Source organism: Cynocephalus volans, chromosome 2, assembly GCF_027409185.1.
Source record: "Cynocephalus volans isolate mCynVol1 chromosome 2, mCynVol1.pri, whole genome shotgun sequence".
Classification (NCBI taxonomy): domain Eukaryota; kingdom Metazoa; phylum Chordata; class Mammalia; order Dermoptera; family Cynocephalidae; genus Cynocephalus; species Cynocephalus volans.
Window position 1 is genome coordinate 63465196 of NC_084461.1, and position 19498 is coordinate 63484693.

General features: G+C 33.4%; 1 protein-coding gene across 1 annotated transcript in view; it reads right to left on the minus strand.

Annotated features, from left to right (window-relative positions):
* The window catches only part of CERT1 (ceramide transporter 1), a 148072-nt gene that overhangs the window by 37655 nt on the left and 90919 nt on the right, over positions 1-19498 (minus strand). The window contains exons 4-6 of the mRNA XM_063085112.1: positions 15436-15543; positions 14490-14628; positions 8050-8133 (exon numbers count right to left, since the gene is read on the minus strand). Of these exons, the coding sequence (XP_062941182.1) occupies positions 8050-8133; positions 14490-14628; positions 15436-15543 (331 nt within the window). The remainder of the gene's footprint in view (positions 1-8049; positions 8134-14489; positions 14629-15435; positions 15544-19498) is intronic.

Genomic DNA, 19498 nt, shown 5'->3' on the forward strand with positions numbered 1-19498 from the left:
TGTTATACAGCATATATCAGTACTTTATCCCTTTTATGGCTGAATAATATTCCATTGTATGGATATATCACATTTTGTTTATCCATTCATCAGTAGATGGACATTTGAGTTATTTCCACTTTTGGGCTATTATGAATAATGCTGCTCTTCATGTACAAGTTTTTATATGGATGTATATTTTCACTTCTCCTGCATATATACCTAGCAGTAGAATTCTAGGTCAAATGGTAACTCTACTGTTAAACCTTCTAATGAACTGCCATTCTATTTTCCAAAGCAGCTACCATTTTACATTCCTATCAGAGTGTATGAGGGTTCTAATTTCTGCAGGTCTTCACTAACAGTTATTTCTTTCTGATTATAGCCATTCTAGCAGGTGTAAAGTGGTATCTCATTACAGTTCTGCTTTGCATTTTCCTCATATCTTTGAGGATCTTTTTATGTGCTTACTGGCTATTTACATAATCTTCTTTGGAGAAATAGCTATTCAGATGCTTTGCCCATTTTTAAATTGAGATATTTGTATATTACCGATTTGTAAGATTTCTTTATATACTTTGGATACAAATCCCTTATCAAATGTATGACTTGCAAATGTTTTCTCCCACTTTGAGTTATCTTTTCAGTTTTTTGAGAGTATCCTTTGAAACAAAAGTTTTTTATTGTGATAAAGGTCAATTTATTTTTTTCTTTTGTCACTTGTGCTTTTGGTGTCGTAGTTAAGAAGCTTTTATCTAACCCAAGGTCACGAAGATTTACTCCTATATTTCTTCTAAGAGCTTTATAGTTTTAGCTCTTATATTTAGGTCTTTGATCCATTGAATTAGTTTTTCTATGTGGTGTGAGAAAGGGTTCAACTTCATTCTTTTACATTTGGATATCCAGCTGCCTCAGCATCCTTTGTGGAAAAGACTAGTTTTTTCCCCCACAGAATTGTCTTGGTACAATTGTGAAAAACTGATTAACTATAAATGTGAGGATTTATTTTTGGACCCTCAATTTTATTCAATTGATCTATATGTGTATTCTTATGCCAATACCACACCGTCTTGATTACTGTCGCTTTGTAGTAAGTTACGAAATTACGAAGTGTGAATCCTCTTACTCTGTTCTTTTTCAAGATTGTTTTGGTGATTCTGGGTCCTTTTTATGTCCATATGAATTTGAGGATCAGCTTCTAAGTCAGTGCAAAAAAATCTACCTGCGATTTTTATTAGAATTGCATTGAATCTATAGATCAATTTGGGGGGTACTGAATTCTTAACAATATTAAGTCTTCTAATCCACGAACATGAGATGTCTTTCCATTTACTTAGGTCTTCTTTAGTTTTTTTCAATAATGTTTTGGAGTTTTCAGACTATAATGTCTGTGCTTCTTTTGTTAAACTTACTAAGTATTTTATTCCATTTGATACTATTACAAATAAAATTGTTTATTTCATTTTCAGATGATTCACTGCTAGTGCATAAAAAAACAATCCACATTTTGTATATTGATCTTATATGCTGTAAGCTTGCTGAACTCATTTATTAGTTCTAGTAGGTGTTTTTTTAGTGAATTCCTTACAATTTTTTCTATAGAAGATCATGGCATTTGCGAATAGACATAGTTTTGTATCTGGATGCCTTTTGTTTTTCTTGCCCAAGTGTCCTGGCTAGAACATCTAAGACAATGTTGAATAGAAATGGCAAAAATGGATATGCCTGTTTTGTTTGTGATCTTAAGGAGAAAGCATTTAGTCTTTCACCATTAAGTATGATGTGAGCTGTGGGTTTTTCAGATACCGTTTTTATCAGGGCATATATTCCTAGTTTTCTGAGCGTTTTTATCATGAATGGGTGTGTTGGATTTTGTCAAATGAGTTTTTAGCATCTACTGGTATAACTGTGGTTTTGGTCTTTACTTATATGATGCATTCATTACATTAATTGATTTTCAAATGTTAAACTAACCTTGCATTCTGGGATAAATTCCATTTGGTCACAGTGTATAATCCTTTTTATATGTTGCTAGATTCAGTTTTCTAGCATTTTGTTGAGGATTTGCATCTATAGTCATAAGATACTGGTCTGTAGTTTCCTTGTAATATCTTTGTCTGATTTTAGCATCAGTAATACTGACCCCAGAGATAATGAATTAGTAAGTGCTCTTTCCTATTCTATTTTTTAGAAGAGTTTGTGAAAAAGTGGTATTAATACTTATTTAATGTTTGGTAGAATTCACCAATGAAACCATCTGAGCCTGGGCTTTTCTTTGTGGGAAGGTTATTACTAGTTGTATCTCTTTACTTATTACTGGTCTATTCAGATTTTTCCATTTCTTCTTGTGTCAGTTCCAGCAGTTTGTACCCTTTAGAACTTTGTCAATTTCATCTGTTATCAAACTTTTTGGCATCATATTTATAGAATTCCCCTATAATCCTATTTATGGAAGGTCAGTAGTAATGTCCCCCCTTTCATGTCTGATTTTAGCAATCTCAGTCTTCTCTCTTTTTTTCCTTCATCAGTTTAACTAAAGATTTGTTAATTTTGTTATCTTTTCAAAGAACCAACTTATGGTTTCATTGATTTTCTATATTGTTTTTCTATTCTCTTTCTTCTTTCCTCTAAGTACTGCTTTAGCTGCAGCCCATCAGTTTTGGTAAGTTTTTTTTGCTTTCATTCATCTCCAAGTATTTTCTAATTTCTCCTGTGATTCTCCTTTGATCAACTGCTCATTTATGAGTGTGTTAATTTCCACATATTTGTGAATTTTCCCAAATTTCTTTCTATTATTGATTTCTAATTTCATTCCACTGTGGTTAGAGAACATACTTTGTATGATTTCAACCCTTTTAAATTAGTTGAGGCTTGTTTTATGGCCAAGCATAAGTTCTATCCTGGAGAAGGTTCCATGTGCCATTGAGAAGAATACACATTCTCCTACAAGTGGGTAGGATGTTCTGCAGATGTCTCTTAGATCTTTTTATTTATACTGTTCATGTCTTTCATTTATTTGTTGATCTTCTTCCTACTTGTTCGATTCCATTATTGCAGGCTAAGTATTGAAGTTTCCACTTATTACTATTGAATTATCTTTTTTCCTCTTCAATTCAATGCGTTCTTTTAGGCTGTTTTTATATGCATATAACTGTTGTATCTTTTTAACAGATTGACCCTTTAATCACTATCAAATGTCTCCTTTTGTATATAGAAATACTAATTAAGAAAAAATAGTATTAGAATATAATAGAACAAAATTTACATTAAGATAGGTAAGAACTTGGTTCACAAAAGACTGAGGAAACTGTCCTTTCACCATGATTTAGAACTCCTGAGGTCTTCACTACAATTAAGGAAGGTGTTTGTCCTTATTGAGGACCCCAACATTTCTGCGATAACCTTAAAATTACTTTGTCTTGCTTCTCATCTTAGAAGCTCTGGAAGTTTTATTCTTGTCCTAGCCTTTGCCCCAGCCCCCCATCCTATTCCAGGAATATTTACTAGTTGGTTGGTAAGCTAGTTCTAAACTTTGAAAAACTTTATCATGCTCACTATCACAATATATGTGATCTAGACTTAACCTTTAAAGATGGCCCTAATGATGAGAATCATTATAATGACCACTCCCAGAAACAGAGTATCATTTCTCCTTTTTCCATGCTTGTTGGATCCAACACTAAGACTATATCTGCATTTGACAGATGATTGAAATACCCTAATCTAAATTCACTATCAAGTAGTCCCAAACTTAAGACTACATGTTCTGCTCACTTTATTAGATTATATAAAATACTTCTGACTAACTTATTTCTAGATGTTAACCATAGAAAAACACTTTCCATCTATGGTGGTTGACAAGAGATAATTTTTGTCAACACTAAGAATTATTTCACAGTAAACTCCACAAGTGTACTTAAAACATGACTCATGATTTTTAAAATTCTGCAGACTTCTTGTAGAGCATTTCTCTAAATGACTTTAATTACCCTATCTTCTATTGCTCGGTTTCAAATTTCCCTTTTTTGAAGAATTAGGAGGTGAGAAGGAGGGTACAGAAACTACATATAATTAGGGGATTTATTTTTAAAACTAATTTTTATGTTTTGGTCAAAGTAATATTGCTCTTAGTTTGAAAGTCAAATAGAACTAAAGAGTTAAACTGAAATAGAGGGACAGCCTACCTCACTTCTTCTCATCCTTCAGATTACTTTAAACTCTTATAGATGTTTCTTCTGGCAATTACCAAACCCTGTATTTCTTAAATACTATATATATATACACACACACACACACACACACACACACTAATATTTCAGTTTTACATTATCTATGGATTTCGTATTACAGTAAGTAAAGATTCACTTCTGTAAGCATCACTCCTTTACTACTACGCTTTTGATAGGGCTTTAATGCTACTTTTGGTTAAAATGATATCTATGGTTGGCATAATTATGACCATGTAAACACTGATGACTGTCTTTTTGGTCTTCCTGGAGTTTATAAACTGCTTAGGTAAAAAACAGTTGTTGGGTTTTCCTTTTTTGTTATTTTTTTAAATTTATTTTTAAATTTTTTGCTCAAATCATGATAATTAGTATATTCAATATTATACAATGTTATTGGTTTTTGTGGCCCTTTCAATTGCTAGGTTTTCTGTGTATCACTAATTTTTCTCAAACACGAGAATATAGTGGTTCCCGCAGTGTGGTCTCCAGACAAACAGCATCAGCATCATCTGAGAACTTGTTAGAAATGCAAATTCTTAGGACCTACCCCAGACCTATTGAGTCAGAAACTCTGAGAACGGGGTTCAAAACTCTGTATTTTAACAAGCCCTACAGGTGATTCTGACACATGTTAAAGTCTGAGTACACGCTAATAAAACTGTGCCCCCCTCCCCCACCACCCCTAGACAATAGTATCTTTTATGTGGCCCAACATACTTATTAATCTATCAATTCTGTTTCTTTTTCCAGGGGTCTTCCCTCATTGTGTCCTCTATTGTTTATTTCAGTATGGATTGGCTGGTCTCTAGATCTGCTACATAGTTACAAAGGTATGTGTCCTGGGATTTCCATCTGCTATGATCCCACGGACTCCCTCCTTTTCTTTGTTCCTCTGCTGAAGACCCTATTTTCCGGATCTTATGATTTCCTCTTTCTTGGTTTATGGCTCATTTGGTGGAATAGTAGTTTCCTGCTAAAGGTGCAGGGAAAATCAATTTTTGAGACTTTGAAATATCTCAAAATATCTTTATTTCACTGTCATATTTTATTAAAAGACTGGCTGGGTATAGAACCTAAGGCTCAAAGTAATTTTCACAAGGAATCACGAAGAGCATTGTTTCATTGTCTTATAATGTTTAACCTCTTGTGAAGGCAAATGTCATTTTAATTCTTAATTTTTGGTATATAACTTCACCTACTCTCCAACCCCCATCCTCTTAAGGATGATTTCATCTCTTGTCAGGATGACGACCTACACCTTGGTGAGGATTTTATTTTGTTCCCCCATCTCCATTTGTACGTTTGGTATTCAGTGATCCCTTTTCAATCAAGAGACTTGAAACGCTCAGTTCTATGAAATTTTTTTATATTCGTTCTTTGATAATTCTCCCTCTCTGTTTTTGTTTCCTCTTTCTGCAAAAAAATTTTTTTTTTTTTTGTCTTTTTCGTGACCTGGACTCAGCCAGTGAGTGCACCGGCCATTCCTATATAGGATCCGAACCCGCAGCGGGAGCGCTGCTGCGCTCCCAGTGCCGCACTCTCCCGAGTGCACCACGGGGTCGGCCCCTCTTTCTGGAACTCATATTAGTCAATGTTCAGTCTCCTGGGTTGGTGCTCAAATTTTCTCTTCTCTTTTTCAATTCTTTATCTTTTTCTTCTATTTTGTAAGAATTTTCCTCAACTTTACAGGCCAACCCTTCCAATAAGTATTTTTTAAAAAAATTCTTACCTTGGTAATTATTAATTTCCAAGAGTCCTTTCATATCAGAGATAAAATTATTTTTCTTATTAAGGACATTAAGTATAGTTTTCTTTTGCTTCCTGTGTTGCCTGAGTTTTTATAATTTGCATGTTTTGGTCTCTGTTTTTCATCTTGGAGGCTTTTCTCAAATGTGTGGAGATCTTGCTATCTGTTCATATTTAAGAGTTAGGTATTGGAAGCTCTGTATGCACAAGCAAGGCTTTTCCACTAGTGGACTTAATTGAAGGGTGATGCAGTAGTAAAACAGCTTTTTTATGGTGGATTTCCCAAAATCTAAAAGTTCCTTTCTCCATCACCAGTTTCTCCAGAGTTCCCTTCTGATTCTGTGTCAGAAAATATATGTCCAGTGATAGGTTTTCTGCAAACAGTGTGAGAGAAGGGGGCTGGGGATTGCATCTGTCAGTGTACAGACCTTCATTTAGTCCCTGGTTACCAGAGTTCTTGGAGATAAGCAGAACAATGAGGTGATCAGATCTTAATAATCAGTATTTACATTTCTACTTTATCACTTTATTTTTTTAATTGAAACATAATTGATTATACATGTTTATAGGGTACAGAGTTGACTATCAGTATTTGAGACAATATGTGATGATCAAATCAGTATTGTTAGCATGCTCATCATTGCAAATTGTAATTATTTGTGTTCATTACTGAATTTCTTCCTAACTTTCCTCCCCCTTCCCCTTTCCCACTTCTAGTAACCATAGATCTATTCTCTCCTTCTACGATAATCACTTTATTGCCAGGACAATACTCCTATCTTTTGCTGAATCTGTGTTCTAGATTCAGGAATACCTGTATATTCAACTGAGTCAACTCTCCAGTGCAACTTCCACAGAAAATGAGCTTCCATTCTCTTTTGGGGAATGTAGGTGGGGTAGCTGAGTGCATGTGAGATGAAGGATCAGGAGACTGGGAGTTTTACAACTTCTTCTAATAATTTTTTCCACATCCAAACAAAGTATTTTTTTCTATTAAAGGAAACTATTCATTGTGAAATTAAAATGTAACTGAAAGAATTTCTCAAAATAATTCTCTGATTCCATAAAGATATATAAATCTGGATGATTCAATAGGTTTCAACATTTCAGTCCCAAGTTAAAAGCTATAATTTTAAGTAGTATTTTGCAAGATTGGGAAGAGCGTATGTTATAAAAAAGGAGAGAATCATGATGAAAATAAGTTACAGGGAGAGAAAAGAAGGAAGAGCTGGGGGGCAGTAAGAAGCATTAGATTTTAGTATCAATAATGGAATATTCCAATATGATCTCTGAAAGAGAAAATTATTTCCCTGCATACAAATGTTTGAAGAAATGATCTGAAAATGTGCCACAGCCACAGGATTTACTTCACATTGTTTTATAACTTTGGCAAAAATAAGCACAACTAGATTAACTTATTTTTTTCACAAAGGCTTTTTTTGGTAACTTAAAAAATTTTCTTAGGAATATGTTAAAAGAATAACATTGACTATCAACCACAGTAATGAACAATTCAGAATTCCTTCTAATGAGTTAGTCATTATAAATGGAGCAACAATTAATAAAACACTATATGAAACAAACCACCCTGCTCCTGGGTCTATAAACAATTATGCTGTGAAATGTTCAAGTCATGTTCAAGCATTAATAGTTCAAGTCATGTTCCATGTTTCTCCCCTAAGTAAAATAACTTTTTCAGTACTAGAAACAAATTTTTTCAAATACTGCTTAAATGAAGGGGTCAATGTTTAGGAGACTTTGTTAGACAGTAAGTTGCCATTATTGTACAACATCAAAATGTGATTTTTACCCACGTCGTTTCCAGCAGAAGATTCCAGCAGTTCAACTGCCTTTTTTTAAATTAACTTTTTTTTATTGTATATGTTTAAGGGATACAGTTTGTTGTTTCGATACATGCATATTTTATATAATTATCCAATCAAAATAATTAGCATATCTATCACCTAAACATTTATCATTCTACTACTTTTTAAAAATTACTCAATTAGGTAACTATTCTTTGTTATAGAGTAAGTTATTATATAACTTCAGAAAGCATATTTTATCTAGCTGAGGGAAAAAATGTATTACTTACACTTTTCTTTATTGCCATTGGTATTATGCAAGAAGTCTCCATCAGAACGTGTTGTAGGAAAGTCATCTTCATCATCTTCCACCACTAAATAAAATACATATAAGGATAGTAGGATGAAAATAAATAGAACTTAAATCAGTTTATTTGTATATTCAACTGAGTCAATATACTCTTCATTCTGTGAGTAAAAGATCTTATTCATCTTTGTATTTTCATTGGCTATCAAGGTATGCTCAATAAATATGCTGTGAAATGTCTTTAAATACATTACTTTAAAACTATATCCATTCTCACTTGAGTAAGGAAAGGATCAAGTTATAAATTAGTTTACCCTTTAGTCTTCCTATCTCTTCCTACCTCTCTTGGGGCCATTTCATAACTCTACAAGAGGCCTAGAAGGGCTGAGCGGGACTGTAAAATGATACCTAACATGCAGTGGATACTTTAGCTTGCCTCTGGGAGTTCTTAAATCTACTATTTTGGATATGCAGGGAAAATATAATGATTTGCAGATATGATATCAATTTTTATTCATCCCAATGTACTTCTATGCACGGACACCCCTTTTAACTTCTCTTATTCCAGAAGAAAACAGAATCCCTTGTGTTCTCCTTTTGCATACCATTCCTCTAAGTACTATCTTGTTTTCTACTGCTAACATACTTTAGTCCTCTGTACTATGTATTCCACTCATAATGCAAACTCAACCCCCCAAACTTTTCTGCTGATTTTATCAAGCTTTTTATGGCTTATTTAGTTTACTATCTTTTGAGCAACTCCTTTTCTACAGAAGTCACCTACATTCCAATGTCTTGCTTATTGCCTGTATCTCTTTACATCAGGAATACTTTGGTTCCACAATGAACATCTTATCCACTTTAGCTTTCTCTCCTGTGGATGCAGAGCCCAATTTGATACCTTATTCTCTTCCTTGGCCAAATGGTAGAAATCACCATGGAAAATACCTGACTCTGTACTGCCATTTTCTAATTACTGGACTCTTTCATTTTTTCATCACTTGCTACTCATTTGTATCAATAACCTGTTATTATTTACTAATACCTTGTATTCTTTTCTACCTGGCTGAATGACATCAATATCCAATTGACATTTTTCTTTTCCACTTCCATCATTCTTACAGACTTAAATACACATACTGAAACTTCTGCAGACACCTTAGTCCTAAGATTAACCACTTTGCCCGATTCTATGGATCTTCATTTCCTCATCAATCATTTACAAATATGATCGATTCTAAGAAATCCATCAACACAGTGCACTGCTCCGTTTTAAAATCAGTACTCATCATCAGACAAGATTCTGACCTTGACTCAATACTACTTGATTTACCTGCTCTTACATATTACTGAATGGCTTGTACTTCACTCACCTCATCAAGTATCTACTTTGTGTTACAAAAGATTCACTTTGTTATCCTTAATGGTTAGCTCCTCCTATGTTTTCTTCATCATCCATGATATATATTCTCAATTTTGTAATCTCCAAGCAAGCCTACAAATGACACATTACTGGATCACCCATGTATGCTTGTCCCTGTACCTTCAACTTCAGAATTGCTAAATTAAGCTCTATAAATAAAAAGACCAATCCCACTTAAAAAAAAAAGTTTCTTGCTCATTTCTCTCTTAGGCTGGTTAACACAGAATATTAATTTTAAAAAATTACCACTAAAAAGGAATATTACTCTTCCTTGCAATATTACACTTCATGGAAGGCATCAATATATAATAAAACCAATCCTGAAGAGTTATTAGGTTGTAGGTTGGTTTTGGACAAGTATATTTGTTACCACAGAATTTAAATCTTCTGCCTTTTCTTTACCTTTATTTTCCCTGCATCTTTTGCTTTGGGATATAAACCATGCTTACTATATCAATTGAAGTTACAATGCAACTATCCCTAAATTAGTTCTCTGGCATAATGACACAAATACAAACTTCAAGTACCTTTTAAGATCCTTACCTCACTTCCCAGGGTCTTTTCGAATTTCCCCACTTTTTTTTTTTTTGCACCTTATCAATAAAAAATTAATGCAGCTTACCACCCATCCCTCACTTCTACCTTTATGCACATTTTCCTACAGCAACATATATTTCATTATGTTTGTTCCAGATTTTATGAGGGACTTCAAAAAGTTTGTGGAAAAATAGAATTAAAAGATAAAACAAATATTTCCATGAACTTTTTGACTCTCATATTTATTCTAACAATATGCTTCCACTGAAATTCCTATTTGCCAACTTTGAACACTTTTGATGAATCTCCCATCTTTTTAACCATGTCTCTATTTTATATTTGTTTTAAAAATCAGATTTCCTTTTGTTCTTTAGCTATGGGAGTCCTGTCAAGTCTCCTTCCTCAGATATTTGTTCTTTCACTCCAGGGGAATTTATCTACTGCTTTGACTTCAACTATTTTTTTATACTAATGACTTCTTACATTAGCACCAGCCTCATAACTCTGCTAGAATTCCTCCAAAGAAATGTCTACTACTAAAACTCAAAATACCTAAAAGTAGCTCCATAAACAGACCAGCTGTGCAAACACTGCTAACTTAGCTTCTTTCTATGCAGTTCTCTCCTGCAAAAAGGGTTTAATACTAACATCTACATAATAAGCCTATTGTAAAATTATATCAGATAATTAATGTATTTAACATAGCACACAGTACATTTTTATACTATAAAACAGTATAAAAATTAATCATGGTGACTTTCCTTTATTGCGTTTCCTCTCTATTCTTCATGCTTGGTCCAGAGGCTCATTTACTGATGCATAGATTACTACAATGGTTTACTACATGATTTTCTTCTATCTTAAATATCTCACCATTCCAATCCATGTTACAATCATCTACAATGATTCATCTTTTAAAAATATTAATTTCAACTTGTGTCCTTGCCTAATCAGTAACTAACTTTCCAAATTACCAATGTAAAAGTTAAATCAATTTTTAGATTAAATCCCAACTGCTCTTATATTCAATATTCTCCACCTAATAGCCTACTAGCACCAAACAGGGATTTTCAATTTTTTTTTTTAAGCCCAATATTCAATATATAAAACTGATGAAAACAAGAGCTATCCTAGCTAAAAGAGGGGCCTTTGCCCCTTTCCTTCCTAACAAATAACTCCTTTTGCACACTTGAGGCACCATTAAGGAACTCTCAGGGATATTGGACATGGTTTGAAACCACCGTCCTAATACAAATCCTCCATCCCAATCACATTGGCCTCCCTTACATCATTCAAATATATTTTGTTAAATCTTATCTTTGGATCTTGTGCATTCCTGCTTCCCCTACCCCTGCAACAACCCAAATTAACCACATGAATAATAGTAGCTATTATTTATTGAGTTTTTGTTGTTAAACACAGTGTTAACATACATGTCCTCATTTAATTCTCACAACCACAGGTGCTGGGTATAATATCCATTTTACAGTTGAGGAAACAGATGTTGAGAAATGTTAAGTAATATACTTCAAGTCATTAAATTAATAATGAATAGAAGAGTAAGATTAGAAGAACCTTTACTTTTAATGTGGTATATATATCTTGTTTTTAAAATCAAACAATATATTTAGGTAAGAAGTAATGTCCTCTGCTTCTGTAATCCCCAGAGTATCTAGATCTAAAAGGTTAATTAAAGCTTACTGAAGTGTGTATGGGAGTCACAGTGGTGGGAGGTCAGGTAAGACTGACTTACTAGCAATTCTGATAAAACACTTTATATGAAAACTCTGAACACCTAAAATAAATAAAAGAAGAAGTTGGGATTATTATTTCAATGACCCACAAAATGATGAACAATGATTCCTAAAATTCTTTTAGTCATAGACTTAGTTTTGGTAGACTAAGATCAGCAACTCTGATCTACCAAAGTAGGAAACTAGGGCTCATGCTCTTGACCTTTACCCAGCATGTATTCTTAAAAACATCAGGATTTCTTAAACAGCATTTATAGGGAAATCAGTTGTTATGAACTAAATTGTGTCTGCTCCCCTAAATCCTATGTTGAAGTCCTAACACCCAGTACCTCAGAATGTGACTGTATTTGGAGACAGGGTATGTAAAAAGATAAATTAAAATGAGGTCATTATGGTGAGCCCTAATCCAATATGACTGGTATCCACTAAAAAAAGGAAATTTGGATACAAAGATTCACAGAGGGAAGATGATGTGAAGACACAGGGAGAAGACAGCCATCTGTATGCCAAGGAGAGAGGCCTGGAACAGATCTCTCTCCCAAGGCCTTCAGAAGAAATGAACCCTGCTAGCACCTTAATCTCAGAACTGTGAGAAAATAAATTCATTGTTTAAGTCACCCAGTCTGTGGTATTTTGTTATGGCAGCCCTAGCCAACTAATACATTAGTCTACACTGTTGCTGTTTATTTAAACATAACAGAAAGGATTCAGAGTAATCGCTAAAATTACTTTTCAAATCTTCTACACAACCTGGTTATCACTTTATCACAACTTCTACCTCTTCCATCATCACTTTTATCCTTCAAACACTATTGGTGTGGATCATTTAAAGATAAACAATGAATCCAATTCTGCATGTATCCCATTTTTGTTTAAAGGGCCATTTATAAGCAAAAAAAAGTAATGTGCAATGTTTGACAAAAGGTATACTTTTTAAAAAAAATAAATGGGAAATAGAAGTCTGACTGCCTTTACTTTTAGAGAAAAATAATCAAATGTTAGAGAACCAAAAACTTAAAGTGTACTAAATATAAAGAACTTCAAGACTACTTAATTTAGGTAAAATTAAGTACTTAAGAAGAATATGAATTTGTGCTTCTGGTCAAGATGGAATAACAAGAATGGAATAATTAACCCTCTAGCATGAAACTAAAAAAATGAACAAATACATGAAATAATGATTTTCCAGACATTGGATATCAGGCAACAAAGGACAATGAGCCCTGAGAGTCGGGAAACAAATGAGGTGAGCTCTTTGACTGCTCTAGTGGGCTGCCTTGGGAGTTTCCAAGCTGTACGGTAAGGAGTGAAAACCCAGGAAGTGCCTGGTAGAATCTATGAGATGAGGAGATGAAACACAGAGTCCAAAGAGGAAAAAGGCAACTAGAGTTCACAGGCAAAATACTGAAGAGGAGAGAGTTCTACAGAGACAATGCTGGAGATTGGCAGAAGGTTCCCCTTGATATTCAGCAGAGTACTGACAACACATGCAGGTAAAGGAATTACAGACGTCAGGGAAAGAACCTTCCAAAAGGATTCTAGGGAACAGTATCCAAAGCTTACACAGGGGCAGGAAAAAGTAGCTGTTCCCACAATGCAGACCAGAAAACCTCATAATTCACAAGGAATTGGTTGGAGAACTCAGAGGAGTCTTGCCTCAGCAGTGGGGAGAGATTGAAATACATTATTAGAAGGTTCTGATACTGTACATGAAATGATATATTATTACTTGACTGTAAACTGATAAATTAAATACACAAACTGTAAATCTAAAAGTAGCCATGGAAGTAACAAAACAAAGAGTTAGAGCTAAGAAGTCAATAAAAGAGATAAATCGAAATTATAAAAAAGTATGTAATCCAAAAGAAGACAGAAACAGGAAATGAAGAACAGGGAAGACAAAAAGAATTTGAACTCAGATCAAACCCATTTAATAAGACCAAGAAATGAAATCATGCCAAGCAATCTAGTTAATACTGGGAATGACCTTAATAACATTTAATAATACTGCTAAAGTAGTTCATTATTGCCTTTACAGTAAACTAAGACAAAAATTGAAGAACAGATACTGAAGTAGCAGTATCTTCAGTACTAACAAAGGAAAAGTAACTTTAAACTTTACGTTAAAAGTTAATTGAAGATCATATCTTCTTTCTTTTAAATAAAAACTCACTAGAAATCATTTTTAAATGTATATATATAGCTCCATTATTGATTTCTTCTATGAGAAAAAGGGCAAAGGGAGGGAGGGAACTAAGACTGAAAAAGAGAAAGATAAAGAGAAAAAAAGGAGATGAAAAGAAAAAGGGACAAGAGGGAGAAAGAAGAAGAGGGAGAAAGAGATCAACTGATTGATTCCAGATGTGGAGGATATATGTTTGTGTCCTCTAAGGGTGATCATGGGGTAAATTTATTAGACATAACAATGTGAAATACTCCATATTAACAAGATAACAGACGCCTTTAAAAATGGAATAAAGAGCATCATTTAAAAGTCTTCAATGGCATCTGGTATGGATGATCAGAAATGAATTAGTATGTGTTATTCAAATATCTAAGTCACATGGACACTGAAATCTGTTACATTGGGAGTTTGCAGCAGAAGTGACTATAATTACCCTTATCACTTAAAGACATTACCCTTTAAGATCAAGAGGCTTTAAATCCATTCATTCTCAAAGTAAAAATAGTGGTAATAGCCTAATTAACCTTTATCCCTTTGAAGTTCATCCTTGGAGACAGCATCAGCACAGGCATCAAAGTATTTCTGTAGAGTATCAACTTGTCTACATAGAATGTCTCTAAAGGTTTCCATTTCAGCCAATTTCTCACGTAAACTGTGGCCTTTCTGCAAAACACAAAAAGGGAGGATGTAACTCAAGTGAAACAAAACTAGACTTTTGATCTTATGCTATTCCATCATCTTTTAAGTTCTGCAATTTATCACTGAGGGCATGGGATAAGAAGAGCTGTCTAGTTCAATGTAATACTCCTAGGAATAGGCTTGAAAATGAGTAATCTAGTGTCTTGACAGTGATAACCCTGTAGGAAGTAAAGAAGAAATAATGCCTGACAATTTGCTAATATAACATTTAATACTTTCAGATTAGACATTGTGAGGGAAAATTGTAAGACTTTGAAATGGGCAAAAATATTTACTGGGTGTCCTTTCAAAGCAGTATCATCTATGGGACCCTCCGGGGAGGGTGTTACCTGATCAGATAGAAGTTTTTGCCTTTCATTATATTTGAGCTATTTTACAACTCTTTTAGTAGAAAATGGAGTAATACAAATGAGTCTCTTTCATAAAGATGCAAATGAACTTTGCAGAGGCATTGATTATTAATTTGTGGATACTGACTAGTTTTGCATATATTAGCAAATTCATTTCAGTATTCTTCAGATTCTCCATTAAACCAACTTTTAAGTTTACATCTTACCTCATTAATAAATGAATGAAATAGAATCTTTAACATGTGTTCATTTTATATTTGTAGGAGCCATAATTTTACCCTTTAAAAAGTTATTCTATAACAATCTCAAATAAGTTACACTGTAGAAAAGTTCAAAAAACTATCAAATAAGTTTTGATCACAACATCTAACAGTAAACTCAACTTATATTGCCTTAATGAAAAGCATTCGTAATCACAAACCTTGAATGAAGAGGTGGATGTTGCAGAATAGCCACTTGCTCCAGACACCAGTGACACCATTGAGCCATGCCGACGCAAGCTGGATTCAGATCCATATCCAGATTCAGTCTAAAAAGAAAATAAACAACACGAAAAATAATTTAAATAAAAAACACGAGAAAACAAAAGATTCCCTATGAATTAACAAAGTTATTATAACAATAATTAGTAGTATGAGTTCATACAAGAAATATAGTTAATCCATTGGCATGAGCAATGCCTTTCAATTACTAATTGCCATTTAATATAGAAATTTATTTAATAGCTACTACATGCTGGGCTAGTGGGCTAAAAGAGTTTTTAACTATAGGAAAACTACTGAAAGTAGTCAAATTCATAGCAACACAAAGTAGAATAGTGGTTTCCAGGTGTTGGGGGAGGAAGAATGAGGAGTTAGTATTTAATGGGTACAGAGTTTCAGTTAGGGAAGATGAAAAAGTTCTGGTGATGGATGGTGGTAATGGCTAAACAATAGTGTGAATGTACTTAAGGCCAAAGAACTGTACACTTAAAAATGATAAAAGTGGTAAACTTTATGTTATGTATATTTTACCGCATTTTTGAAAAAATGGACAGGACAAGGCCAAAAAAAATAATAATACAAAAACTTTCAGTATTATTTCTTTATAGATGAATCACTTATCCTGACACAGCTCAAATATTATTGCCTCAATGAAGCTTTTCCTACTATACAGGCAGTTTGTGCATATATTTGCAACCATTCTTAACACATCATAATTACAGCTTTTACCACTCAAATATAATAGTTTACATTTTGTAATTACTACTGAACCTGGATCTTTCTGGAAGCAGATTGTAACTTTTTCATTTTTGCAGCTACCTTGACAGTTCATGGCACAAAGAAAGTTCCCAGTTTTGCCAGTCTGTTAAAGTCATCAAGTTGTAAAAGACAGTTGACCTCTTGGATGTCGGGGTATAGTTGGACTCAGCACTGTGATAATACCAGGGCTCTTCAAAAAGTTAAAGGAAGGATTCATATTACCTTTTTATTCCATTTTTCCATGAGCTTTTTGAACTACCCTACTACTTTTATCTCATATTGATGGGATGGGTACTCTTCAGAACATCAATTTTAAATTACACCCTCCCTAATACAAATGCAATACTAATAATACAAAATAATTGGATATCTGAAAAAAGTAACTTCCCAGTACCTGAAACAAAGTATTTTGGATCTCTGATTATGCTGTACTGTACTTTTAAAAAGAACAGTGAATCAATACGCGTTTGTGGAAAAATCAGGCATCTGTATTACATCATTTAATGGTATCATATCACATCTATTATGGTTTTAGGTAGGTATTTATACTTAACAGCTTTCCTTCATTTGAATGGGGGAAACTCTAGCTTCTCAAACATTAAATTTCTTTAATACTTAGACATCAGTTAAAAACAAAGGAACAAAAAGCTATATTGTACATACTTTTAATTAGTCACTAAACTTAAGAGGTAAAATATAATTCCTTTGGTACCAAACTGTAGCAAAAATTAGAAATTAATTTAGGTTACTTGATTTTCAAAATTAATATTAGGAAACATTAAAATTACATACAATGTATTATAGAAAATATTTCCATTGACATTTTATATTCAGGAGTGCTCCAACTCCTAAAAATCTATTACTTTTCCTATATAGCTGTTGGTTTACCTATGACATAATTCTAATTGGAAAATATTCTTTTAGGTATAAACACACTTAGCTTTTATACTGATTTAATTAGTAAATACAATTTTTATGTTCTCGTTTTGATATAAATGATATTAACACTAGTTAAAAACTCTTTTCTAGTTCAGTATCACTTCATTTATCTTCAGTTTAATATTCCAGGAACTCAGAGCTTCTGGAATAGTACCAAATCAAAAGAACAAGCTAGGATTTTTAGAAAAAGTTAGAAAGGAAATTTAAAAAGAAGAGAGGAGGGGCTGGCCAGTTAGCTAAGTTGGTTAGAATGCAGTGTTATAATACCAGTGTCAAAGTTTCTGATCCCCATACCAGCAAGCTGCCAAAAAAAAAAAAAACCTACAAGAGGCAAAGATTATGATCAAAACCAAGAAGAAAAGGAAAAGACCTCTGATTGAGGTTAGATTTAAAAACCAAATAACTAAATTCATTAACCTTAAGTTCATTTTAGGTTGCAAAGGACCTAATCCTATCTAAACCTAAAGAACTAAGGCAACATTCCAAAAATCTTCCTTTGCGTTCTATTATCTCTTCAATATGGAATTGTTACCTGGTGCAGAAACAGGTTCTTAGTCCATGAAAGAATACTCTTTCACGGGACTGGCAAAAGGAAAGGAAGAGAGGTACAGAGAAATGGAACATAATAGGGCTTTACTACCAAGAGAAGGGACGTGCCAAAGTGCACAGGCATCTCTGCCAGAGAAAGATGTGGGCGCCCTCGACCTTCTCCTTCCTCCTGTCCCAGGTGTGAGCTCCTAATGGCCCACCTCTGCTCCTTCTCCTGTCCTGCCTGGTGCACAGGCTCTGGCAGATCTCCAGGGGATCTATGACCTTCTGCATCCCAGAAAGATTTCTCTATCATGGAAGAATTGAGGCAGCGCAAAATAGGGATATGCCCCAGGGAGGCTGCTCATAAATATCAGACCAGATCGGCCAGATAAAGAAAAAAAGTAAGCTTGTTTCAATCTTTGACAATCATACCAAAAGGGAATTCTAATTAAAGCAAACATATATTTCACAAAAAACATGACTTATCTAATGCTGAGACTTACAGAAAAGGTATTATGCTAAGTGCTTTAACAAAATGGCTCAGTTTCTTCTCTCTTTTTTGACAAAAATGCTAACTTTGTAAGTGTAGCATTTCTACATTTTAATTGTACTGGTTTGGTAAAGTTTTTCATTAGATTTAAATAAAGAGGACTGCAATTAAAAATAGGAAGAATCTCTGTGTTGTAGACGAAAAATATAATTTCAGAAGTTACTTAGCTCAGACACCTGTGTGTGATCAATTTCTAAACAGAAATTATTATGAATTGCCCGTTCAAATGTAATACCATCCCTACAATTTACAATCCAAATTCTATAATATTAACAAACCAGATTTGGACATTTATATGAAAAATATTCAAAACCCAACAATTTGAAATTTACATCCAAATAAATCTACCCTCTCCATTTACTTGCATACACTCGCTCATATCACTGAGTTTTAAACAGAATAAGTCAAAACCTGATTCTTTTTTAAGATCTTGAAACAAAATATAAACATTAAAAGCTTTACTACAGGTTTCATCACTATACAATTTTTTATATCATTATCTATTTCCTCCATTTCCACTATTTCAAAACAGGTAGCATCATCTTACAAGAAAGATATGATAAAAAAAAGACTCCATTACAGCAACATTGATGCAGCACATTTTAAGTAACAGATAATAAATGAATGTGGAGGCTGATGGTATAGTGTAATCATAAAGCTTCACTTGAATAAATTCCATTATAAATTATAGAAATCATTCCAAGGAAAATGAAAACATAGTATATTCATGAATCCCAATTCCATTCTTATTCATTTAAGTAATATTCATCACTCTACATCAGTAACTGCAATAACTATACATATAAATAATTTGAGTTTTTAACAAATACACATACAAATGAATCTTCATTGTTTAAAAATTAATCATTCTGAAAATGTTTATAATTGTGCTAGTGATGCTGCCATTGCATAAAATTTCTGATAGTTCTATCATCACAACATTTAGAGTAATTTTGTGACACAAAATGGAAATATCTCAAATCATTTTTGGTAGTTGCAGAATAAAAATTAAAGAACAGTCTCATTACTTTAAAGGAATAGCTTAAATTGTTTGCTCCTCTTCTTCACTTGACACAGCTCTAAATTAGATTCAAATTTATCTCAAAAATCAGATCTATCATTAAAGGTATCAATATTGAAAAAACCACGTCATAGGGACCAAAAATCATTCTAAAAGCCAAGTTATCAAACTATTCTGAAAAGTGGCAATGCTGCTGACACAT